Genomic DNA, 27,600 nt, shown 5'->3' on the forward strand with positions numbered 1-27,600 from the left:
ATTTCATTGTAATATTGCAATAGAAAAATAATATTGCTGCAATATTTCTGCAATATTATGTGCTGTGTGGGTTTCGACATATGCGGTCCAATGAGTGTGTCATCTAATGGTAATGCAAGATATCTAATAATTTTCACTGACGACTGCAGTGGTTGTGTATTTACGTCACCGATGAAAACGAAAGATGAAGTCTATGAAAAACTTCAAGATTTGATTACAGAAGCTAATGTTGCAGGTCACAAAATTGTTCGCGTACGTTCAGACAATGCAAAAGAATTCGACAGCGACCAAATGAAGAAGATATTGCGTAAGCATTCAATTATGCACGAATTCTCAACTCTGTACGTACCTCAACAAAATGGACGCGCCGAACGTCAAAACAGAACTGTAATCGAAATGGCTCGATCGATGCTAGGAGCAGCGGATTTTCCACTTGAACTCTGGGGTGAGGCGACAAGAACTGCCGGCTATATTTGAAATCGTATACCACTTGATCGTTTAAATGGCAAAACTTCATATGAAGTATGGACTGGACGCAAACCGAATGTCGAACATTTACGTGTGTATGGAAATCGTACGTTCATGTTACTCGATGAATCCAAGAGGACAAAAATGGAGAAAAAGTGCCGAGAAATGGTACTTGTCGGCTACGAATCTGGAAGCCATGCCTATCGTCTGTGGGAAAAAGGTACTCGACGAGTGGTTGTATCTCGTGATGTTCGAATAATCAAACCGACGCCAAAATTAGTCTCAAGCGTTGAAACACTGAGTGAAGACAATGATCATTCTGAACAAGTGGACAACAGCACTGAGCAAGTAAAGTCTGGTTCACCGACCATAGTCAAGGAGAACACGGATGAGGATTCGATCGCGACACGTACTCGAGGACAAGTAAAATTAAAATCAGAAGACAACGTTGCTAATCGTACTCGTTCTTACACATCAAGTCTAATTGCAACCGGATGTGCATTTATTGCCAAAATTCAACTGCCAAACACCATTGAAGATGCAAGAGCCGCACCTGATGCTAAACAGTGGGAAAATGCTATGACAGAAGAAATTAAATCGCTATCAGACAACAACACGTGGACATTGGTTGAGTGCCCACCAGACCGGAAGCCGATAGTAAATAAATGGGTGTTTAGAATAAAAACACATTCTGACGGTTCTGTTGAGCGTTACAAAGCTCGATTAGTTGTGAAAGGATGTTTGCAGAAGCCTGGGATCGACTTCAAGGAGACATTTGCTCCAGTGGCTAGGTTTGAGTCTGTGCGGATATTAATTTCAATTGCAGCCGTAAATGATTATGAAATTCAGCAACTAGACGTAAAAACTGCGTTTCTTAATGGTGACCTCAATGGAGAAATCTTCATGGAACAACTCGAAGGATTCAACGATTGAAGCGGACGAGTATGTCGACTTAATAAGAGTCTTTATGGCCTCAAACAGGCACCCAAACAATGGAATGAAAAAGTCGACGGATTCATGGAAGATTTTGGATTGTCTCCAACAACGGCTGATCCATGTGTCTACTCGACTGAAGATGGCGCTCTTATGGTTGCACTGTATGTTGATGACGGCCTGGTTATTGGTCGGTCAAAATCAAGAATCAACGAGTTACTCACTGCAATGGCAATGAAATTTGAGATCAAGAGTTCTGATGCAAACTGTTACTTGGGCATCCAGATCAAGAGGGATTGTGATTCGAAGAGGATTCAATTGTCACAGGCAGCTTATACACGCTCAGTTCTTGAGAAATTTCAACATTTAGAATGCAACGCAGTCTCAGTACCAGCAGATATACATACAAAGTTGATTAAAAATTCAGAACAGAATTTAAAGAAATTTCCTTATCGTGAGTTGATAGGCTCATTAATGTACCTTGCCATTGGTATTCGTCCTGACATCTCATATGTAATCAGTACATTGAGCCAATTTTTAGACAACCCCTCAAACATGCATTGGAATGCTGCAAAGCGTGTACTCAAATACCTGAAAGGTACAGTGGAAACTGGTATAAATTTCGAGTCAACAAAGGAGAAAAATCAACTTGTGGCCTACTCCGACGCGGATTTTGCTTCCTGTACTGATACGCGCAAAAGCATAAGTGACGTAGTAGTTATGCTCAATGGCGGTCCTGTTATTTGGTTCAGTCGGAAACAAAGTGTGATTGCTGATTCAACTACACATGCCGAATATATAGCGGCTTATGATGCTACACTCGAGGTAATCTGGGCTCGAAAATTGATGGACAACATTAGATTTGAACAGAAGAAACCAACTGTACTTCATTGCGACAACGCAGCAGCTGAAAAATTGATAACTGTCTTTCATCGCCGGACAAAACATATAGACACGAAGTTTCACTACACTCGTGAGCAGGTCAAGGATGGAAAAATGGTCATCAAACATGCATCGACAACTGACCAAATAGCTGATATCCTTACGAAGCCCTTGTCTTTCGCAAAATTTGTTTTTAATCGAAAACTTTTAAATATGTTTTAATTTTATTTGTTTCTTTAAGCTTTAATAGATGTTCTCAGCGAGTGAGAGTGTTGGATGGAGCGCTTCGAAACCATTAGATGGCGTTATCTGCACTATGACTTGAGACCGACCGTGGCGTTACAAAAAATCATCGCTATCGTCGTCGTCGTGTCTTGTAATCCGATACAACCAGCAACGTTTCTTTTATACGAGATTCTCTCAATATATATACTTGAGTTATATAAAGCAATTTTCATACGCAATAAACTATTTGTATTACTCAGAAGCTGTGTGAGTAAAAGATCCCTGCGCTTCAAAAAGGTCATTCGAGTCTATATTTTCATCATTTGGATTTAGTTGCACATTTCGGGCCGATTCCCGAGGCGACGCCTCCTATACCCCCACTACCGCTCGAGGCGCAGCGGCCAAGCCGCCGATCGCTCACGTGACGCGTCATCTCAGGAGCGTCGCGCGTGCTATAAACATGATGGAACTGTAATCTCCCCCGAATAATATACCGATTAAAAAGTTAGTTATATAGACGGTTAGAATATATAATTATAATTAGGACAATAGTTTTCGCGGCACCCATGGGATACTATTGCTGACGCGTTTTTTTTCAAGTGGTTTTCCCAGTAGGCCTATTCCACTAAAAAGAAAAATAATGTGAAATATATTAATGCACGAAAGAGCTAGCTCGCATTAATAAAGTTAATGATTTATCGTTTAAGTTTAAGGAAGAACGTTTATCGGTTTTATGATTTCTTTTTTTGAAAACGAGCATTCACATAAGAATGTTGATCCAAACATGAAAAAAATTCGAAAACCACAATTTTTAAGATTAGAGTAACTTGAATTATTTAAAATCTTAAAAAAGTCCGCCTCTTTTTCTGGACAAGTCTTGAGGGAAAGATCATTTTGCAAATCGCAAAGTTCCTCTTGAAAGTCTAAATTTTGTTCTTTGATTTCCGCAGTGAGAGGATATTCGAACAGAACCAAGTCCCTTCTAAGACTTTCGAAGTCAGTAAAACGCGTGTCGAATTGACTATGTCAATTAAGTGAATGTTTTTTTAAATTACAGTTTGTGCTGTATTCTTCGAAAAGAATTTGGCAAGAGAGATAGAAATGGAAAATACCTTTTTTCAAATGATTTTTAAATAAAATTAATTTTCTATGAAATAAATCAATATGACTAATTAATTGACATATTGTTTGGTTGGCCTTTTGCAGCTTTAAAAATATTTAAATGATTGGTTACATCTCTGTGATAAGAGCGAGTTCACAAAAAAACTTCGTATTTACGAAGAGAGATTTAAATTTCCTACGTTAACTATACCGCGTGTCTATGCCGCGCATTCGATATGCAATGTTTTGATTCCTTCTTGTTTTCCAACCCTTATTGTCGCTGGCAGATCACTTCGTGAAACGTGGGTATAAAGTACGTGGATATAAACTCTTGTTATTCTTCGTTATTCTTATATCTTCGAAAAGTTATAAGGTAGGTTTTTTTGTGTAGTTTTTCCTTAAGTGTGCGTGCTAATGATTGTGTAATTTTTTTGTCAAATCAGTACGATGGCCAGTGAGCAAAAGTATGAACAACATTTTGATAAGAAATGGGAGGATAGTTTTTTTACACTTATTGGCAATTACACGATGTGTATTTTATGCAAATATCAACCTGCTGTTGTGAAAAAATTTGTCATTGAGAGACATTATAAAAAAAAACATTCAAGTGAATATTCAAAATATGAAGGTCAAGAAAAACGTAATTTAATAGAGGGTTTAAAATTAATTTATCAGGAAAGTTTCAGTTCTAATGATAATTCTAATAATGCTAATTTTTCGGTAAAAGCTGTCACTGCATCATATGCTATTTCGCTTCTTATTGCCCAGCATTCTAAGCCGTTTATGGAAGGTAATTTTATAAAGGAATGTCTCATCGAGGCAGTAAAATCATTCGGCAATTCATTGACGCTTGCTGAAGCTGCTAGCATTCCTTTAACTAAAAAGACAGTGGCAGCAAGAGTTACTGATATTGCTTGTTTGATAGAAAAAAAACTAAAATTTTTGTTAGCCAATTGTGCTTATTTTTCATTATGTTTAGATGAAAGCACCGATATTGGACATGTAAGTCAATTGAGTATTTTTGCTCGAATTGTACAAAACGATTTTTCACATGTTGAGGAGCTCTTAGATTTTGTTCCATTACATGACACAACAACAGGTCTAGATATTTTTAAAGCCGTTGAACAAACTCTTCAAAAATTTGACACCGATTTTTTAAAAAGTTCAGCTATAGTAACAGATGGCACAAGAGCGATGACAGATCAAAAAATTGGTTTCTTCGGTCAACTAAAGCAGCGCAATTTAAAATTCCTCCTTATTCATTGTATTATTCATCAAGAAGCATTATGTGGGAAAGCTATAAAATTATCTACCGCCATGAAAACTGTTACAAAAATCATTAATTTAATAAAAGGCGGCCACAAGTTTCTTTCTCATCGCAAATTTCAACACTTTCTCGAAGAGCATAATGCAATTTATACAGATGTACCCCTACATTGTGAAGTCCGATGGCTCAGTGCTGGGAAATGTTTAGAGAAGTTTCTTGCGATAAGAAAAGAGATCTTCCTTTTCTTGCAAGAAATGTCTATTGCCAAAGATGATGACATTAAATATCTCTTCAAAGACACAGAGTTTCTTTGTGAACTCGCTTTCATCACCCCCCCCTCCGAGATGTTACTAATCATTTAAATATTTTAAATTCAAAGCTGCAAAAGACCAACCAGACAATATGTCAATTAGTTAGTCATATTGACTCATTTCGTAGAAAACTAGTTTTATTTAAAAATCACTTAGAAAAAGACACTCTTCATTTCTACTCCTCTTGCCAGATTTTCTTTCAAGAATACGGCACAGTTTGCAATTTTAAAAAATATATTCAGTTAATTGACTCATTAATAACTCAGTTCGACACGCGTTTTACTGACTTTGAAAGTCTTAGAAAGGACTTAGTTCTGTTCGAAAATCCTCTCACCGCGGAAATCGAACAACAAAATGTAGAATTTCAAGAGGAACTTTGCGATTTGCAAAATGATCTTTCCCTCAAAACTCGTCCAGAAAAAAGAGCGGACTTTTTTAAAATTTTAAACAATTCAAATTACCCTAATCTTAAAAATTTTGGTCTTCGAATATTTTCCATGTTCGGATCCACATACTTATGTGAATGCTCGTTTTCGAAAATGAAAATTATAAAATCTGATAAACGTTCTTCTTTAAGCGATAAATCATTAACTTCATTAATGCGAGCTAGTTCTTCTAACATTTCTATAGATATCTATTGTAAAATCATGTAAACGGTCTAGAAAATTGACCAATTAGTAAATGAGAGTGCGCAGTGATTACTTTATCATTCAAAGGAAAAAAATAAAAATACATATTATTTTTTCAGTGGAGTAGGTCTACTTGGGAAATCACTTTAAAAAAAACGCATCAGCAATAGTATCTCATGGGTGGCATGAAAACTATTGTCCTAAATATAATTATATATTTTAACCGTCTATATAACTAACTTTTTAATCGGTATATTATTCGGGGGAGATTACAGTTCCATCATGATTATAGCACGCGCGACGCTCCTGAAATGACGCGTCACGTGAGCGATCGGCGGCTCGGCCGCTGCGCCTCGAGCGGTAGTGGGGGTATAGGAGGCGTCGCCTCGGGAATCGGCCCGAAATGTGCAACTAAATCCAAATGATGAAAATATAGACTCGAATGACCTTTCAAGGCCAAGACATTGTGAACAAAGTTTTTTTTAAATGAAACCCCCATTTTTTATTACATATTCTTATAACTCTTGTCGAGACGTTTTCAGAACACTATAATAAAGCTCTTTTTTATTAAGGACTTCCTGAGATATTTTAAATTTTGTTATGCTACTTTTAATATAAAATATGAAATATCTCGTGAAATATTCATTTTAAATATAAATATTTCTACAAAATACAATCAAATTTTTTGAAATAATATTTTTTTTACAAAAATCGATTCTTTTTATTATTCTGCGTATAAAAATACAAAGTCATCGAAAAGTAAATATTTAATGAAATATTTTATATTTCATATTAAAAATACCTTGACAAAATTTAAAATATCTTAGAAAATTCTTAATAAAAGAGAGCTTTATTATAGTGTTTTGAAAACGTCTTGACAAAGGCAAAAATATGCAATAAAAATGGGATATTCTATTTAAGAAAACATGGATCGCATTGACCTGGCCTTGAAAAAATCGCTCAAAGTCAATTCCATATTTTTATCATCTGTCCCCTTTAATATCTTACAACTTTTATGTAAAACATTTTTCCATATTTAAAGCCGTTTTTGAGATCCAGGAGGCTCGGTCAGACTTTAGAGATACCCTGTATAATATATATAACTATAGTTATATTTTAAATGTATAATTATGTCTATAGGGGAGATCGGGGCTATGTGTCCACATTTTACGCTTTTTTCAAGTTTACTAAAAAACTATTAAAGATATTTGACTAAAATTTTAATGGTATGACCTTTCAACCTTGCTATTAAAAAAAAAAAACATAATAAGAATCGTTAATCTTTTAACATTTTAAAGAGGCGAATTTTTTAAGTGGACTAGTCAAACGTAGACAGATAGCCCCATATGCGGGGCTATCCTGCCCACATTTGAGGGGCTATCTGTCGACATAATAAGAACACATTATTTATATTAATTTATATACTTATTTATAATATTATTAATATATAATATTGAAAAAACAGCCTAATCGTTGGAGTCAGAGAAGTAGTAGGCACTTTGTGTAGATTTTTTGACAAGTTTCTTGGTAGAGCTGACTTTTCTTTATATACTGTACTTTTAAACTATTGCATATATAAAATATAATATAACTGATTACATTTTGAGGTTAAATAATGATTGAAATTTATAATGTTATATGCATAAAATACTGTTAAAATTTAATAATTAAATAAAAACTATAAAAATAATAAAAAATTGCCTCTAGATAAGTGATAATTTACCTGGTCCTGTGAACACAGAGTAGTCATCTTTGACGAAATGAAGTGAGCAAACTCGCATATTTGGTGTCACTCTTTCGCCTATTTTTAAAGCTCTCTCCCACAACACTCTCCTGTCAATTAGTTCACTTTGTCCAAAATTGTTTAATTTATTAACTTTTATTTCACCGGCTTTAGGAAAGCAGTGAAAATTTAATTTTGGGTTGTTACAAGCTTTGCTATTGCAACCGAAAACAGAGCAAAATATTTTGCTTTTGAAATTTTTAGGTAGAAATTTCACTCTGGCCTCCATAACTAATTGTAATTACATTGGGTGTATTATGAAACTGTCATATGGAAAAATTAAATCAAATAACTGTCAATTCGTTTTATTTATGTGGCAGCCGGCGACCTACTCTTTTGAGTTCTGATTTTTGCCACCAGATAGTGTATCACAGTTTAGCCAATCCCAATACACAAATAGGTGGAAAAGAAGCTTCACCGTAGGCTTGGCTGTTCCGCAGAATTAACTAGTCAATCCTACCCACACAGCAAAATATATCTGAGATATAGCCAGATATATTTATGCCTACAATTTTAGGTCAAATCTGTGATATCTTATTTTCAGATATTCACAGAATATCTACAGTACATTATTACTCGATATCACATTATATCTTTGAAAAAGACATCTCTGTAACATTTGCATTCAAATATATGGCCGATTCATAGTCAGCTTTTATATTTTATAAAGGTCAACTCAAATTTATTCGTAGCCAATAAAACAATCCGAGAGAATTTGGATGACGTACCGATTTGCCCCGGCGAAAACCACACGCCGCAAGAAAATTTAGAAAATTTTTACTCAGGCGGCGCCGGAGGTAACGACTGCGGCGCGAAAGCAACTCGCCGCGAGGAGATTTAGAAAACTTTTGCTCGGGCGGCGCCAGAAATAACGACCGTGGCGCAAAGGTAACACGCCGCGAGGGGACTTAGAAAACTTTTGCTGAAGCTGTGCTGGAAGTAACGACTGCGGCGCGAAAGCAATATGCCACGAAGAAACTTGAAAAATTTTTGTTCGGGCGAGCGCTAGTAACTATGCGTTGCCGCGACGCGGCTACATGCGCCAGTACCTTCTCGTAAGCAAAAATTCTTACTCACTAGGATAAAAGGCGAGCCTGTGAGATACTTGGCTCTAATATTTTTTGTGATATCTCCGAGATATTATACAGTGCAAAGATGGCAAAATGCAAAATATTGGAACAGTATTGAAGCATAATTTTGAATTTATTGCAAATTCGTATGAAAAGAACTTTTTTTATATTTGAAGAAAGACTCAGAATTGGTGACATAAAAATAAATTTTCTATGAACTTTTAAGAATCATTTTAGAACAGAATAAATACGGAAAAATAATTAATTTCATAAATCAAAAATTTAAAAAGAATTCTTTTTTTCTTCTTGCTATTTGGATTGTATGTAACATATCTGCTTTTAAACGAGGCATAGATATCCGACGTATATGCAGAATCAGATATCATATCTGAGATACAATTATCATGGCTTTTTATAATCTTGGAGATGTCTCCGAGATATTTTTATGATATCTTGCGCAATCAGATATTCCGTCATTCAGATATCTTCTAAATATCTTGGTGATATATGTATTTTGCTATGTGGGTAGAAATGCCGCGTTTCGGGTTTTGACCATAACTCATATACATAACATATACACATATATGTGTATACACATTTATGCACCTGCACATACATATAATATGTATGTACATACATACACAAATACATTTTTTAAATAATTTTATAATAACAATGCTGAATCGTAAATAGTTTGTTCCATATTCATATGTCTATTTTTCGGCTCCATACGTTCTGTGTTTTTAGAAAGCGGTGATCCACCTTGTCAATATCACAATGCGATCTTCCCGTCCGCGGATTTTGAATATTTTGTTCTCGAGTGCCTTGGACCTGGTATACCAACCGTGGCCCTTTACAAAATGGAAATGCCCGTGCCGCGACTCATTGCAACATTGCAGAATAACACGTTGTTACGCGTACGTATTTGCATAAGTTATAAATTTTAGATTACTAAATCTCCTGTTAAATAGATTTTTATCATAAATATGTGCCAATTTTTTTCATCTCAAAAAATACATACATAATGTATATATTTATAATATAAATGTTTATTGCAGGAAAGAATAGCTGACATCGCACTTCCGCAAGTAAAAACATTTCCTGTACAGATAAGTGGTGGCTATAACGCCCAGGTGAGATTGCATCTACCACCCGGGCTAAGAGAAGATGAAATTACGCGTTACCCGTTGGTTGTTCAAGTGTAAGTATGTTAAAAGTATGTTTTTTAACTAGCAATATAATTAATTATCTTACAAGTAGTTTCAAACCTGTTAGAGTAGTTTCAAACTCTCCATAATCACTTCGAAAAATAAGAGCAATAATTTCAAGCAGACTCGAACCTGGATGAAACAAAGATTCAAACTCTCTATGAATACCTCGAAAAACAAAGGTATTCTAAGTGGATTCGAATTTAGATCAAATATGTTCAAATGGTAAGTATTTTTCTTTACACAGTCAACCCCGATGACCTTGACCTTGACATATGTTGTCAAGGACATGACCCTGAGTAACTTTTTCTTATAACTTAATCGTCGCTCATTGTTTATTTAAAAGTTATGAACAAAAAAGTTTGAGAAATTTACAAGTTTGTGTCAGTGCTAAAAAAAAGTAATTTACTGATATGTGTATATAACAGTACACATGTAAGCGGAGCTACCGCTCTTCCTCCACAGGCAAGAATGGGTGGGGGTGGACCTCGTTTTGCCTGAAAAGTTGAAAACTCGATCCGTACAATAAAATTAAGGGCGACTTTACCGATTTTCATGGCCTTGATATACATTGTCAAGAACATGATCCTGAGTAAATTTTCCTTATAACTTCATCATCGCTCATTGCTTATTTAAAATATGAACAAAAAAGTTAAAATAATATACGAATTTGTGTCAATACTAAAACAACCTGATTTCGATACGCGGATCTAGCTCGCGGCGTGGCTGAGTTTGAAGGAGGCGCGGAGAAAACAGACGCGAGGCGTGGATGGCAAAATAAAGCGTATCGGTTTCAGTAACAGAAACAGAAAATTTATTATAATAGCGTAAATGCTCGCGGTGTACAGAGTCGCGAGGCAGGCGAATTGACCAATTAAGTATACGCAGAGTACAGTGTCGTGATGCACGCGGAGGTTCGCGGGGCGGACTGGCGCGGTACAATGCTTCTCACGGGATAGCACCAGCGGCCGGGCACACGTGTCGTGCGATCGCGACGAATGGTCGGTTCGTCGCGGGTGGCGCGAGATAAGGCGCTTTTTTCATGCTGACGGTTGACGCTTGATTTGGGCGTCAAAACTGGTCATGTGACCAACTTCATCGGTAGAAGGCAAAATAGCATCAAATATGCGAGCGTCAAAACACATCTAATTATTTTTTAACGATATATTTACAGTCAACGATTTGCAATATTGACAAGCAATTGATTGAAACGAGCGTCAAGCGTCAAAGCTGAACACAGTTGAGCTCTTGCCATTTGACGCTGGAATTAAAAAAACTATCACGTGACTTATCACGTAATCAATTTTGACGCCCAAATCGAGCATCAAGCGTCAGCATGAAAAAGCACCTATAGATATTCCGCCTGGCGTGTCAGCGCGGTACGCACGGAGCGGAGCCGGTGCTTTTGGAAGTTTGGATGCCAAATCGCGTTACAAAGCGTATCGGTACGGGCGGAGCCGGTTTTTCCGGAGCGGAGCGGGGCGCGTGGAAATGGCGCAAAGCGCAGACGCGGCGAAGAGATCGCATGGATTCCGCTCGGATGGCGGAAGGATTGATCTAGTGCGAGTCCAACCACCGAGAAACGCTCGGTGGAGGTAGAGTACGGCGGCTGTATATACCCCCGATGGAAGGCTGCAAGCGTCTGGAGACGAGGCGGTATCCGGCGAGACACACTCGGTGGAGGCAGAGAAGCGCTCTGCCCCCGTTCGGATAGCTCTGTGGAGGCGGAAGCTGGTCGTTTGCCGAGACACATTCGGCAAAAACAGAGTATGCGAAAGCTCTCTACCTTAAAGCCAGTTTTCACACGCAATGATTGGTGGCGCCAACTGACTGGCATTCATTGGCGCCAGAACCAACTGGCAAACTCACAAGTGTTTACACAGTGATTGGCGTATAATATGGAAAATATTTAACATTTATTAAACACACAGTAAATGACAACAACCATATAACCTCAAATTTTGAGGTTATATGCTTTGGCCAATAACCGCCAGTAAACGCCACATTACTAGCGCTAGTTTGCATCAAGTGTTTACACTTGCATTTTTACTGGCATTAGTCGACTGGCGCGGCCAGGCGCCACCAATCATTGCGTGTGAAAACCGGCCTTTAGTTTGGCTAGCTTCGGATAGGTCAGATAGGTCTTAGCAAACGCTCGCTTTATATACACGCCGCGGCGGCGTTACGGAATGGCGGGGGTAGCAACGGCAATCGCGAGCGCCGGGATAGCGCGGCGGAACGGTCGGAGATTACGGCGTCCCGACGCCGCGATTGCGTTCGGCGGTCTTCGGTCGTTTTCGGCACCGCTCGATGCTTCGAGACGTTTGCCGCGGTAAGTCCGTTCGCGGACTTCCTATCATTACAATGATTAAAAAATTAAGTGGTCACACCGTGCCCGTTCCTCGCCCGGCGGATGGTCGGCCGGGCGGTCTCGGGTTGACGTTCGGCCGGAACGATGCGTTTTACGGGGCCCATCATTACAATACTAAGGGAAGTAATTTGCTAATATGTATGCTGATGTGTGTGTAGTGTATGTAGTACACATGTAAGCGGGGGAAGGGCTACCGCCCTTGTTTCGCCCTTAAGTAGAGGTAGGATGGAGTAGATCGAAGCAAAAGTCACCCCACTCTATCCCGACCTGTATATAGGGCAAAACAAGGTATCATTGTATAGTTCGGGTTTTTAAGTTTCTGCGCGATCTGAGGTTCACCCTCATCCAACCTTGCCTGAGAGGAAGGGACTACAATTCGTATATTTTTTTAACTTTTTTGATTATATTTTAATATCATAAGCAATGAGCGACGATAAGTTATAAGGAAAAGTTACTCAGGGTCATGTCCTTGACAACATATATCAAGGTTAAGATCATCGAGGCTGACTATGTAAAAGGAAATATTTACTTTACTTTAATATACATATTTCTGTAAGAAACCCGTTAAATTAGTTACGTTGGCACCGTAACTGGCAGACCTGAGGAAATGTCGAGAGGAGACATCACGCCGGACACGCGTGATCAGAGCTGAACACGAAGCTCGTTGCTCCGATTGCAATACGCGGGCAGACGATTGTGAGCCGCGAAAGGTAGAGGTAGACCGTCTCCGGTTGCGCGCTGCAGTGCCTACCGTATTGAATCGTGTGTAACGAAACTTGAATAAACTGTATTCTATTATTAAACTGAAATCTATTATCCTCTGACATCTTGTCGAGTTGATCCTTACAACTCAGAAGAGGGATTCAGCTCGCGTTACTCTCAAAGAGGGCCATTACGTCGCGTAAGTTCGATCGTGAGTGCATGGTGCGAACGAGAGCCCAGAGAAGCATGGATCGACAGCGGCTGGAAGGTTTAACGTTGGTGCAAATTAAAGAAGAAGCGAGGCGGCTCGGCATAACTATTGCTGAAGAAATCACGCACGCTCGCTACATTAAGCTCATTATAGAGTACACGCAGAAAAAACCTCCAAGCGAGCAGCTAAGTAAGAACACACCTCCGGTGAAGAGCAAGGGTACACCGGTAGGGTTCGGAGCGATCCGGAAAAAAATTGCGCCGGTCGGGCGAAGAGACAGCGAAGAGATGCCGCCATGGTGTGTGCACCTCGTGGCACAGCTGCAACAGCAGCAACAATTTCACACGGCACAGATGCAACAGCAGCAACAACTACTGAAGCAATTGACGGCTCGGTCGTCGATGGCCAGAGAAACCGAGTGAATCGGCAGGACAAACGAGCGGACGAGCGGAACAGGAACACCAGTCAGGCGTTACCGTTGACCTCGGTTTCGTCAGCACATGCAGTGAATCTGTTAGCGACGCAGATTCCAGAGTTTTTGGGAGCGGAGACGGACAATGTCGAAGTATGGCTTCGACGAATAGAGAAGGTAGCTGAAATACACTTGGCACCAAAAAGCGTAAAATATTTGGCGGCGACCAGTAAACTGACAAAAGGAGCAAGGAAGTAGTTCGAGATAGGCTCAGGAGAGATGCTGGAGTCGTGGACGGGCTTCAGAGAAGCCATATTGAAGAGATTTTGTCGCAGAGTTTTATTCCACGTCGCCATACAGGAAATTGAAGCACGTAAGTGGAACCATTGGAAAAAAAACCTTTTTAGAATATGCAGCAGATAAGCTAGCCCAGATGTATGGCCTCAATTTAACAGAAAAGAAACAAGTACATTTAATTATTAGCGGCTTAGGGAGCCGCTTTCTGCGAGAAACGGCGGCTGTGCTAAACATGGAAGACGTCGACTTATTCTTGCAACAAATGCAGAAAATTATAAGTGCCTCAGGTAAGACGGAGGCCATGAAGCTGACGAGAGAAGGAAGTAAAATGCCCCGAAGGGACAACGACAAGGAGAAGGACAAGGAGCCGGACAAGGAGGGGATCACGTGCTTCAGCTTTAAGCCAAGGGGCATAAGAGTTACGAGTGCCCGAAATTCAAGAAAGACGACAGGCCACACTCAAGAGGGACGCCGGCGGCCGTAGCAGTGTCAGCCGTGCAGGAGGAACCCGAAGAGGAGGATTCGACCACGGAAGCGTTAGTCGATAACGATTCAAGTAGACGAATTAATTATTCCGGACAACCGTTATCGGTTATTTCGCTCATTTCGAATAGATGTAAACTATCCGCAATAATAGATACGGGTAGCCCAATTTCCTTTGTCCGCAAGAATGTATATGAGAAACTTATCGAAGGCTCGTCAGGGCCGTTAGCTGAAACAACAATAGCGTATAAGGTACTTATAATAATACGCCCATACCGATTCTGGGTATAGCAAGGTCGAACTTGATATTGGAACAATACCCGGATATTGACTTACAATTAGACGTCGAACTTCACGTGGTCAGAGAAAATTATCGGCATGTTGACTTGGTGATAGAACGCGATCTTATAGAAAAACACGAATTATCCGTATGGTATTCCCTTTCAACAGAAAAACAACAAAAAGTGCTTAAACTTTAAACTATTCGGGCGACGAGACGCGGTTTGCAGCACTTCTAGTAAAATAGATGAAATAATCGATAACCTAAACATAAATTCTGATAATAAGGTAAAACTTGAATTAAAAAAAAAAAGCCGCACTCTGCTCGGTCGATGGAAGAACATCGTTCTCATCTGCGCTAACAAATCTTCAAGATTCATCTGAAGAAATTCGGGCTTTGAATAGAACCACTCGCTCGCCTTGCTGTTCAGTCTCTTGCTCACTAAAATTTTCGCTTCGCTTTCATCAAGTTCGTATGTTGTCTTCAATAATTGCAATTGCCGTTCCCATGTTTCGTAGCAGTCGTTGTTTCCATGGAAGGGACTTAACAAATCCGCGATAGCTTGAACGTCCGTCCTAGGCTGCCTTGACTCGGTTACCGACGACGCTCTCGATGAATTGCCGTCCACTGGCTGATTTCGCTGTTGAATATGAAGCAACTCTATCTCCTTGCTCGCCAACGCGAGCTCTTGTTCGGCTAACTCTGCTTGTTTCCTCGCGAGTTCTAACTCACGTTGATCGCACTGCACTGATCCGGAAGGCATTCCAGCAGCGGCTGCATCGGTTTCACGAGCATCATCGTCTCGTCTTTCTTTGTCCGAAATCCACGAGCCGTTCGGGTCTTTTTCCATAAGCCTGTTAAACAACTCGGTTTTCGTCCCGGTTGTAATCAAACCTAAGGACTTGCATTTATCTCTCAACGCTTGCGCTGAAAAATCGTCAACCATTTTCATCGTGCGGTTTCACAAGCACATCACACGTTCACAGATCACACCAATGGAGTTTTGTCTCTCTCTCAATCCTGGTTCTGGCTTTCTCAATCCCGGACGAGCCCCCAAGTTTGTAGGAAAAAAGATGGTATCCAATGTTTTGAAAGATATAAAAACAGTATAATGTTTATTATAGGATGAGAATAACAGAATATGAGAAATACAAAAGGAACGTTAACACTCTCGCTCGATCTACGCTGAGGCTGAGCTTCGTTCAAATTCCGAAACTACACACGACGCAAAACGTTACAATTCGACTTCTCGGCTTGAAGGCTTCTCTGTTATTATTTCCTGGGCAACGAACGCCCTTTTCCCGCTTGCTTTCGAAAAACGACTCTCCACAAATTAACGTTCTGTTGTCATTAAACAATTGACTCTCTAATAGATTCTTCGCATGGCAACACGGCATCGCGACACGCGCGCGACACGCGATACACACACATCTGCGCTAACACAACTCGATACATTTCAATACTACATACATATATATATATATATATATATATACATATATATATATATATATATATATATATATATATATATATCGTACTATTTAATTTTTATAATTAATAGAAAATTATAAGCGATGCGTTATGTATGAGAAATTTAACAGAATTGCTTTTATCAAATTGAATTAATTTGCGATTAGTTGAAGAAAATAAAAGAATAAACAAATCAGGTAAATTTCAGACACGTAATCTGTAATCATCTGTAATTATAAAAAATATCGATACCTGAAGATATCGGTACATATACAGTTGCGAACAACATTCAGTAAGACACGCAAATGAAAATAAATAAAGAATTTTACAGTTAACGACTTATTAACATTAATCATGCTTTATTGCGATTATGTTTTATGTTAAAATTGAAAAATATATACAAAGTGTACAACTAAATGGGTTACAAATTATTATTTAAAAAAAACTAAGTAAAATATTAAATTGTTGTTTTCTTTTAGAAATAATAATCCGTAACATTTTTAGCTTCATATCTTGTATTATATACTATTTATAAGATTATAAGATATATTGTTTATAAGATTAAGATGCGTAACACTACAAAAAGGCGTAATATCCGTACAAAATTACTTAAAAAAAAAAGGTAAAAAAGGGCCCCAAGTACACGCATAGTAGTGTATATGTATTACGTTGTTACCCTGGTATGTTGTTACCTCGAAAAAAACAAAGTGGTAGTATTATACCTCCAAATAGCTTTACCCTGTACATCCTGTTTATAAAATGCGTAATACTACAAAAAGGCGTGATATCCGTACAAAATTACTTTTTTTAAAAAAAGGTAGAAAAAAGGCGCCAAGTACACGTATAGTAGTGTATATGTTGTTACCTCGAAAAAAAAGTGGTAGTATTATACCTCGAAAAAACCTAAGTAATAAGTGGTAGATCTATATATCTCGAAAAATCTCGAAAAAATCTAAGCAGTAGTATCTTTATTTCCGATAAATTATAACCCAAGTGATACACGTCACAAAATTATGTTACCTTATCAAAAAGAAGAGTCGCGCTTCAAGTGATCTATTACAATTACAAAAAAGAAATGATATCTCTTTAAATTAGAGCGCCAATTACAAAGAGAACATGTATATTGCCTCAAAAAATAATTGTTGCACTATTTTGAAAAATCTTTACATTGTGTCAATTAGAAAAAAATGTATAATAACAATTTTATAAGATTAAAAAATTTTATTTAAATTTAACAAGGGAATACAAGATATTTAAATACAAAGTTCACATGTGTATTTTTTAATGGTTACAAAGAATTACAGAGGTAACAGTACAAAATACAAATATTTTATTAAAATATTCATTCCAACGAGGGAATACAATTTGTATTTAAATATAAAGTTTATATATGTATTTTTTAAGAGAATAAAAAATTTAATCACAAAAAATTACAGAGGTAACAGTACAAAATAAAAATATTTTATTAAAATACATAAATTTTTCTTGTAAAAAAACTTGGCGCTGCTAGACCTCGAAATTTTAAATAAATAAATAAACTTATTTTATACTTAATTATAAGCCGCATTATATCCGCCGTCCGCGTCGTCACGCACACCCAGACAAAAGAGTCGCGCGCGTGTCGCGATGCCGTGTTGCCATGCGAAGAATCTATTAGAGAGTCAATTGTTTAATGACAACAGAACGTTAATTTGTGGAGAGTCGTTTTTCGAAAGCAAGCGGGAAAAGGGCGTTCGTTGCCCAGGGAATAGTAACAGAGAAGCCTTCGAGCCGAGAAGTCAAATTGTAACGTTTCGCGTCGTGTGTAGTTTCGGAATTTGAACGAGGCTCAGCCTCAGTGTAGATCGAGGAGAGTATTAACGTTCCTTTTGTATTTCTCATATTCTGTTATTCTCATTTTATAATAAACATTATACTGTTTTTATATCCTTCGAAACATTGGATACCATCTTTTTTCCTACATATATATATTATATATTCGTACTCACATCCTTGAAAATTATTTCGGGAATTTGAGCGAATGTCACAATTAGATAAAATTATCTTTCATATTTTGACAGTTGAGTAAGAACATATTTGAGTTGGCAAAAAATGATTCTCTGAAACCGCACGTGTGTGTAAATAATTCAGTAGAAAATATATAATCATCATTTCAAAATACATTTGCACACTACGTACCAAAAATATATAATATGTTAACGTAATTTTTGCTATTCAATTGATTGAATTTCAGAAAAGAAAAAGATTTAAAGGTATATAACTATGTCAGTCAACAAAGAGACATAGACGCAAATTGAATCATAAATATTTAATTGCTTGCTCAGTATATTTTTCTATACTTAAATACAATAAAAAAAAATAATTAGTATCCTTGCATAGGAATATTATGCATAATTTTTACAAAACATATTTGAGATTCGCGCAATTGAGATATATAATAAAATTAATAACGATTCTATATAAATCTTGGGTATATGTTAATAATAATACGACATGATCTTTTTAATCATAAAATTTACAAACTAACGGAAAAAAATTTGTATCCTAAATGCCAATAATCTTTCTAATGTAACAATAATACTGAAAATATATGGATAAAAATATATATAATAAATAATAACATAATTAATGATGATATGCAAGAGCTTTTGTCGCGCATATTGATTTTCAATAATGGACATTATAACAAATACGTTTTACGTTTATTCGAAAACAAATTATATGTACTGTCACGACTTTTCCACTCCCGGACCGCTCCGGGACGTGTGTCGGATCAAAAGGAGTAAGGAGAGCGGGATGACGGGCCTCTCCGACGATTCCCTCGCACCTCCGGCACTTCGCGAAACGAATTTACCGTTGGGCGCCAGACGCGTCAACGCGCGTCCGCGAAATCGCGAAAGAGAACCAACACGAGACGCAAAGCGAGACGTGCGGATGTGCGAGGAATCGGCTAGCTCGACCTAAGGGCTGGGGCGGGGGTGATGAAGGGCGGCGCGGTCTTCGGCGGGGTGACACGCCATAAGGAAGGACACGACTCAAGCAATTAACAAATCAAAATAACATTTATTCGGTCGGTCAGACAATCATATCATCAGCCGCGCGAGCGCCAGAAATGAAATAAAAGAATTAGTAATAGCGTGGACGCCAGAATAACGAAGCGCGGCGTGATTGTATAATAAACGCGCAGAAGGCGCTGAGAGATACAGTATGACAAAACTTACAATTAATATAGAACCTCAACCGTGGACGCGAGATAATCACGGAACTCGAAAGTAAGATTTCGCAGGAAAGGTCGCGAAAGGGCGATACCTCTCGCTCAGAGCGCGTGAACGCAACACCGGGAGTCGTGCGAGAATTCTGTCGCCAATTAGCTTAAGCCTAACGAAAGTATGAATCGGGGCGTAAGCCACGTCCCAACGTAATGAGGATCGAGCGCAACATAATAACGCGAGATCAATTTCGGCGCGATCGCAAGGAGACGCGAAATAATCTAACAGACGCGAAAATACAGACGTAATCTAACGCGAGAAATGACCCAAGGTAGCGCCAGTCATTCGGGCAAAGACAATACTGTCCTCCGAAATTTCCGAACGCGAAAACGAGACGCCGAGGCAATCGGCGTAACGCGAAATACTGGAAGAAACGCGAGGAACATGTGCGGGATTACCGCGAGCAATAATAACACGCGATTACACGGCCGATTACGCGAATGGTGTGCCGACGCATGCGAAACGCCACAAGAGCGATGTTTAGTAATTTGATACGCCGGGAATACGGAAGGCGCGAGGCCCAACCACGAGCGCGGACATTATGCGAAACGGACACGCCGTAACAGACCTTGCCACGAATCTATCGCGATCTCCAGAGGCTCGCAATCGCGTCTTTACTTCAATTCCGCGGCCACGATACTATCCCGAGGCCCTTCGCTCTCGCTGTCGATCGCCGTTCGATACACGGTCTCAAGGGACCGCACGCGTCGCGATATTATAACGATATCCCGGACGAGAGCGTATACCGGAGGGCAGCGTCGTGGCGTTACATTTCGCGATTAATTACTGCGGGCAACCTCACCGGTGTGATGTCTCCTCGTAGGGCTCCTTGCCGTCACCTCGTACGGAGGATCGTCGCGGCGCAACGGTTTTTCCGGACTCGGGGTGGCTATCGCGTAGCTTTTAAGTAAAACGTTCGTACTCGCCGACGGACGACCAGAGAGTGTCTCGTTATATTCGCTCGATAACGGAATCGATGCGGCACCCCCTTCCGTAGGGGCGTGCCAACCAATCGAGAGCGAGCGTGCAAGCTCGCGCGATATTCTCACGCAGGATCGTCGTAAGGTGGATCCTTCGGGGGCGCGCAACGGTCCCTCGGCGGCGTAGCGACTTCTACAATTTGTCCCTGGGCAGCGGACTGGACTTTGTTCTGGCCGGTGTGCCTCCGATTTGACCTCGGGGCGGTGGCCAGCCACCCCGTGGGCCGGTATTGCGTGGAGGTAAATTGCTGAGGCCGGGTTTTTCCCAGGCGCCTGGGGCCCCGCTATCGGCGGCCTAGTCCATCGCTGTCTCATTCGCCGCACGCCTGCCGCGTTGCTCTCGCCGCCCGGGATCCATGTAGCTCCCGCTTTCGTCACCCCTCCTCGGTCCTTGGTCCTCCCGGAACCCTCTCGGTCTCGGTACTCCCTCGAAGATTAGCCGTGGTGGGGGGGTGAGGCGCCGTACGCATTACAATTACACATGAAAATAAGAGAATAATCAAAACGCGGAAACGATATCGATTTTGGGCCTCTGGAGATCTCGTCGTCGCCTCTCTGGCTCGTCCCTGGGCGCAAATTTCCGCGCCTTGTGACGGCGGCGGGGCGCTGCCACGAAGCGGCGGGCCGCAACGTCACAGTACATATAATAAAAATTGTATGAATTAAAATTATGTGTATACACATAATAAAAATGCGGAATTATTTTTACGTCAGACATAATTTTAATTCATCCAATTTTTATTATGTATAAACATAATTTTAATTCAGCGATTTTTATTATGTCATGACATAATTTTAATTCTGCCGCTAGGGAATTTTTAAGTAGATTTTTATGAATCAAGCTTGAATTCAATGTCTCGGTGTCCCAGGTTGCCGATGACGAGGTCTACATAGTGCGCTCTATAGTTTCCGGTGTCCAGGTGTATTAATACCTTGAATTCGATGGCCACGTGTTCCAAGTTGCCGATGATGAAGTCCACATCGTGCGTTTCGTAGTTTTCGGTGTCTACATGTATTAATACCTCGAATTCGATATCTACGTGTCCTACATTGGGTGCTTTCAGCCGATACTCCGCTAGCCTAGCAATCGTGAGCTCGTTTTTGCTTGTTTCCTCTTTTTTGACCCAATGGATTAAAAGGAGAGGAAACGAGCGAAAACGAGCGACTGCTCACGATTGCTAAGCTAGCGGAGTATCGGTTAAACGCACCCATTCAGATTTAAAATTATTAATACACCTAGACACCAAAAACTATGAAGCGCACTATGCGGACCTCGTCATCGGCAACCTGGAACACGTAGACATCGAATTCGAAGTATTATTACACCTAGACATCGAAAACTACGGAGCGCGCTATCTGGACCTTGTCATCAGCAACCTGGGATATCTAGACATCAATTTCAAGGTATTAATACACGTAGACACCGAAAACTACGGAGCGCACTATGTGGACATCGTCATCGGCAACCTGGGACACCTAAACATCGAATTCAAGGTATTAATACACGTAGACACCTAAAATTACGAAGTTCACTATCTAGACATCGTCATCGGCAACCTGGAACACCTAAACATTGAATTCAACGTACAATTACACCTGGACACCGAAAACTATAAAGCGCACTATCTGGATCCCGTCATCGGCAACCTGGGATACGTGGACATTGAATTCAAGGTATTAATACACGTAGATACCGAAAACTACGTAGCGCACTATGTGGACCTTGTCATCGGAAACCTGGGACACCTAGACATCGAATTCAACGTACGATTACACTTAGACACCAAAAACTATGAAGCGCACTATCTGGATCTTGTCATCGGCAATTTGGGACACCTAGACATCGCATTCAACGTATTATTACACCTGGACACCGAAAACTACGAAACGCACTATGTGGACCTCGTCATCGGCAACCTGGGACTCCTAGACATCGAATTCAACGTATGATTACACCTGGACACCGAAAACTATGAAGCGCACTATCTGGATCCCGTCATCGGCAACCTGGGATACGTGGACATCGAATAAAAGGTATTAATACACGTAGACACCAAAAACTACGGAGTGCACTACGTGGACTTTGTCATCGGCAACCTGGGACACCTAGACATCAAATTCAACGTACGATTACACCTGGACACCAAAAACTACGAAGCGCACTATGTGGACCTTGTCATCGGCAACCTGGAACACCTAGACATCGAATTCAACGTACGATTACACCTGGATACCGAAAAATATGAAGCGCACTATCTGGATCTCGTCATCGGCAACCTGGGACACGTAGACATCGAATTCAAGGTATTAATACACGTAGACACTGAAAACTACGGAGCGCACTATGTGGACCTCGTCATCAGTAACCTGAAACACGTGACATCGAATTCAACGTATTATTACACCTGGACACCAAAAACTATGATGCGCACTATCTGGACCTCGTCATCGGCAACCTGGGATACCTAGACATCGAATTCAAGCTTGATTCATAAGAATTGACTTAAAAATTCCCTAGTGGCACTTTCTGCCAAGCGTAGAACCTTCTTTTCCAGCAGCGGTAGTAATACAATGTAAGGATACGAAATTTCTCCAGATAAACATGAAGCAATTGACTCAATATATATATTATATATATACCTAATTTACCTAAATAGAAATCTTCCTCCTGACCGATAAGTCTATCGACCTAATTTCGAAATACGCGCGCAATATCGAAACAGGCAATACCTGCGCCGCCAGCGTCGAAAAAGTGAAAGTGACGTTTCTCTAAAATAATATTGAGACGTCGGCGTTAGAAGGAGGAGGAGAGGAGAAGGAGGAAGTATTTTAAAAATAAATTTTCACATTTGGACTTTGCGTCGCAATATCTCCGCTCGTAGGGCACGTAGCGGAATATTATAAGAGAAACCCCCCCCCCCCTAATTCGACCTCAAGCTATCGATCAAGCCTACTTAGAACTTGATCCGTCCGCTTGTTATCGAGATCTCAACATCTCGGGTACTCGCAACCCGTCGCGTCGTGTAAAAGAGTCACGGTCGGTCTCGCTCCGCGTGTACTTGGCGCGAGACACTACCGTGTCTCTTGATTAAAATCAGACTACGGGTATAAGTTTAAGGTCGCCCATCGCGCGGGCAAACAAATGATAAATATGTAGATGCACTCAGCAGGCACGTTGGCCTGGTAGAAGCTTTACCGCTAGAGCGCGAATTAGAATTCAAACAGCTGCGCGATCATAGATTAAAAGAAATAGCGGAAAACCTCAAATTCGGAGATAACGGTAAATTCGAGTTGATAGACGGTTTAGTTTATAAGAAAGGCAAGGATCGCCCTCGATTCGCCGTACCAGGCGATATGATTAATAATGTTATAAGAGCATACCATGATAAGATGGCACATTGTGGGGCCAAAAAAACAATGCAGGGCATACGGTCAAACTATTAATTTCCGTCAATGAGGAAAAAAATATTGGATTACATTTCGAATTGTTTAGTCTGCCTAACAGCTAACTCGTCTACTCAGGTTAAGGAAGGCGAGATGATATTTCGAATCGTTTATCAAATCTATAGGAATTCGTTGAAAAAAATGGCAAAAGAACCACACGATTGAAAATATCTCATCTAGGTACAGCTCAATATGTTATAAACAATACAATACACGTAGCTATTAAGATGTCACCGTCAAAATTGTTATTAGTTTACGATCAACGGAACCAGAGTGTGCACCGATAATTGAATTAATAAATTCAATTGCAAAAATACATTTTAATCCCGACAAAAAGGACGAGAATTACAAAATTGCGGAAGAAGCAACAGCTTCGTTGGCAAAATACAATAAAGATTACTATGATAGCCGGCATAAAAAACCATCAAAGTATCAACCTGGCGATTACGTTATGATTCGCGATACGCAAGTGAAACCAACCAAGAATTGTAAATTTAAACCTAATTATAAGAGACCATACATGATTGCGAGAGCGTTAAATAAAAATAGATACGTGGTACAAGACGTACCAGATTTTTTAATCGAAATAATTTTTATTTTGACGTTTCAGCCAAAGAAACTAATTTTTGTTAACACGCCTCATTCGGGAAGAATGACGTGTCAGAAAGGCCGAACTGTAAGAAACTCGTTAAGTTAGTCACATTGGCACCGTAGCTGGCAAACTTGAAGAAATGTCGGGAGGAGACATCACGCCGGACATGCGTGATCAGAGCCGAACACGGAGCTCGTTGCTCCGATTGTAATACGCGGGCAGACGATCGTGAGCCGCGAAAGGTAGAGGTGGACCGTCTCCGGTTGCGCGCTGCGGTGCCTACCGTATGGAATCGTGTGTAACAAAACTTAAATAAACTGTATTCTATTATTAAACTGAAATCTATTATCCTGACATACCGTCGAGTTGATCTTTACATTTAGAATTTTTTTAGAATTAGAAATGACACTTTATTACCTCAAGGGGTCTGAAAGAGCGTTTTGTAGGGACGTACCCAACCCTGTACATTTATATATACATACAAAATAATATTTTCTCCCGGCCTGGCCATTAAGCGACCTTACAACTTATTTTCCTTCTCTGCCTCCTCCATTCTGCATCTCTCTGGCCATCTTCTTCTGCTTTCTCTGATCAGTATTCCTCCGACTTCCTCCATCCTGCCACGTGTCCATTATATAGAATATCTTCCTTCCTTTTCGTTGTGTTGTCTTCTTTGGTCCTCTTTGACCTTATGCTTTCCTCTCCTCTCTTCTCCTTTCCCCTTTCTTTCTCCTTTTAACTCCTTTCTTTCTCCTCTCCTTCTCTTATCTTCGTTTTTCCAATTTTTGTCTATTACTTACTCGCTTTCTTGTTCTCTCGTTCGCTCGCTTATTTATTAAAAACTACCATTGCTAAATCCTTTCCCTTTTTTTTCCATTCTCCTCTTCTCCTCCATCTTGTCTCATTTTTTCTGCTTTCATTATTGCTTTCATCCATTTCTCTCCCTCTCCTTTTTCTCCTAGTAATCTTCTCACCACCTCCTGCCATCCCTCTCCGTTCCACTTCTCCCATCTCGAACACTATTCCCATATGTGTTCCCATGTTTTCTCTTCCCTCCCACACCTTCTACACCTTCTGTTCTCCTCCCCTTCCCAATATAAACCTTCCCTGACTTCATTACCCAGTCTAAACCTTGCAATCCTACTCCACCTTGCTTCCTCTCAACCCTTCTCCAAATATTCCGGAATCCTGTCCTTCCTTATAAATTTATACCACCGGTTGTATTTCGAGTCTGCAATCTTTTCTATCAATTCTTCTTTTTGTTTCAATTTTTCTCTGCTCTCTAGACTTTCAACTTCTAACGCTTCCTCCTCTTCAATTCTCACTTCCAACTCTTCTAGGTAACTCTTTCTTTCTTGTGTTCCCAACTTCCTATTATTTTCCCCTTCTTCAATCTCTCTTTCATTTCTTCCAGACATTTCCTCGTTATTCCCTCTTCTAGCTTTTTTTTGAATATTCTTGTTCTTTTACTTGCTCTGCCTCTCATCTTCTCCCTTTCTACCTCTTTTTTGACCATATATCCAGGTGTCCTCCAATTTAATCCAAATACCCATCTGAGGTATCTCTCCTGTATACCTTCTACACACACACACACACACACACACACACACACACACGCACGCACACGCACACGCACACGCACACGCACACGCACACGCACACGCACACGCACACGCACACGCACACGCACACGCACACGCACACGCACACGCACACGCACACGCACACGCACACGCACACGCACACGCACACGCACACGCACACGCACACGCACACGCACACGCACACGCACACGCACACGCACACGCACACGCACACGCACACGCACACGCACACGCACACGCACTCGCACACGCACACGCACACGCACACGCACACGCACACGCACACGCACTCGCACACGCACACGCACACACCTCATTCCTTTCTTTTCATCTCTATTTTTCCGCTCCGTATCCCATCACTGTCTATATCAATGTGTCATATAACCAGATACTTCTTTTCCAATCCTTTTTCCACATTTTTGCCCTATCCCCCAAACTTCCCTCATTACTCTTGCTGCCTTCCTTCTTCTTTCTCTAATATGCGCTTCCCGTCCTCCATTTTTCTTCAACGTATACCCCAGGTATTTGAATTCATTGACCTCCTCTAACTTTCTTCCCTTCCATCTCCAGTCATATTTCTTCTTCCTTCCTCCTCCCTTTCTAAACCTTATTATCTTTGTCTTTTCTATACTCAGTGTTAAACCTTTCCCGTCTAGATATCCCCCTAACCTGCTTATCATTGACCTCATGTCCTGTTTCTCCTCCACCAACAGTGCTATATCATCTGCATACATTAGCGTGTATACCTTCTCGCCTTTTAATCTCATGCCTCCCCAACCGCCTTTTTTCATGTAATTCTCTATGTTTGCTATTAATAAATTGAACAATATTGGGCTTAGCGGGCATCCTTGTCTCAAGCCCTTCGCCGTCCAAAATTGTCCTTCACTCTCTCCTCCCTTTCCCACTCTGCTCTTTGTTTCTCTCAATACCTCTTCTACCCTGTCTATCAGTCCTTGTCTCACTCCCTCACTCCTCTCTCTCTCATTGCCTTGCTTAATACTTTTTTATCCACTGAGTCAAATGCCGCCTTCAAATCCACAAATAGTACCGTCATCTTCTCTCTCTCTCTCTCTCTCTCTCTCTCTCTCTCTCTCTCTGGATGAACGGACGGACGGACGGACGGACGGATGGATGAATGGATGGATGGATAAGCTTGATAGGCTAAGCTGCATTGCGAGCAGAGTTGAATCCAATAGTGATCGTATTGTAGAGTTGGAGCGGCAATGCGCTGCTCTTAGGAGTGAGATCCGTGAGCTGAGAAGTGATTAAAGTCGTTCGCCTGTTCCGCCGACTCAATCTGAGAATGAGCTTATTACATCGGGTTTGCCTGGCGCTCTTTCTATTACTTCCTCCGCGTGTGTGCGCAATGTATTCACTGCTCTCAATATCCCTGATTTATGTTGTCATGTTCTTGATGTTAGGGCTGTCATACGAAAGCCTCCTTCTGCAGCATCTGGCACAACGTCGCCATTTTCTCCTCGTTTGTTAGTTGTTATCTTAACTTCTCCGGCCGTGCGTGATATTGATATCTCTAAAAAGCGTGCACGGCGTACGCTGAAACAGAGAGAGGTCTGCGGCAATGACTCAGATAGGACGGTCTACGTC

At 40.4% G+C, this 27,600-nt stretch overlaps 2 protein-coding genes across 6 annotated transcripts in view; both read left to right on the top strand.

The window, feature by feature from the left end:
* Dpp10 (Dipeptidyl peptidase 10) overlaps positions 1-27,600 on the top strand; it is a 299,169-nt gene that overhangs the window by 220,271 nt on the left and 51,298 nt on the right. For all 4 annotated transcript variants that reach the window (XM_077409541.1, XM_077409543.1, XM_077409542.1 and 1 more), the window contains 2 exons: positions 9,417-9,586; positions 9,728-9,870. In XM_077409541.1, the coding sequence (XP_077265667.1) occupies positions 9,417-9,586; positions 9,728-9,870 (313 nt within the window). The remainder of the gene's footprint in view (positions 1-9,416; positions 9,587-9,727; positions 9,871-27,600) is intronic.
* On the top strand, positions 9,922-14,950 carry LOC143899329 (uncharacterized). 2 transcript variants are annotated; one of them, XR_013257450.1, is made up of 3 exons: positions 9,922-10,102; positions 12,806-13,946; positions 14,158-14,950. XR_013257450.1 is itself a non-coding variant. In XM_077409549.1 (2 exons), exon 2 carries the CDS (start codon positions 13,170-13,172, stop codon positions 13,581-13,583), a length of 414 nt encoding a protein of 137 aa, XP_077265675.1. In that variant the 5' UTR covers positions 9,922-10,102; positions 12,806-13,169; the 3' UTR covers positions 13,584-14,950. The 2 variants fall into 2 exon arrangements, 1 of the variants encoding a protein (XP_077265675.1); XM_077409549.1 differs by having other exon boundaries at positions 12,806-14,950.

Source organism: Temnothorax americanus, unplaced genomic scaffold, assembly GCF_048541705.1.
Source record: "Temnothorax americanus isolate GAGA-0224 unplaced genomic scaffold, ASM4854170v1 Scaffold26, whole genome shotgun sequence".
Taxonomy (NCBI): Eukaryota; Metazoa; Arthropoda; class Insecta; order Hymenoptera; family Formicidae; genus Temnothorax; species Temnothorax americanus.

Coding starts and splice junctions, on each gene's coding strand:
- LOC143899329 (XM_077409549.1), top strand. CDS start 13,170: ATGGTGCGAACGAGAGCCCAGAGAAGCATGGATCGACAGCGGCTGGAA.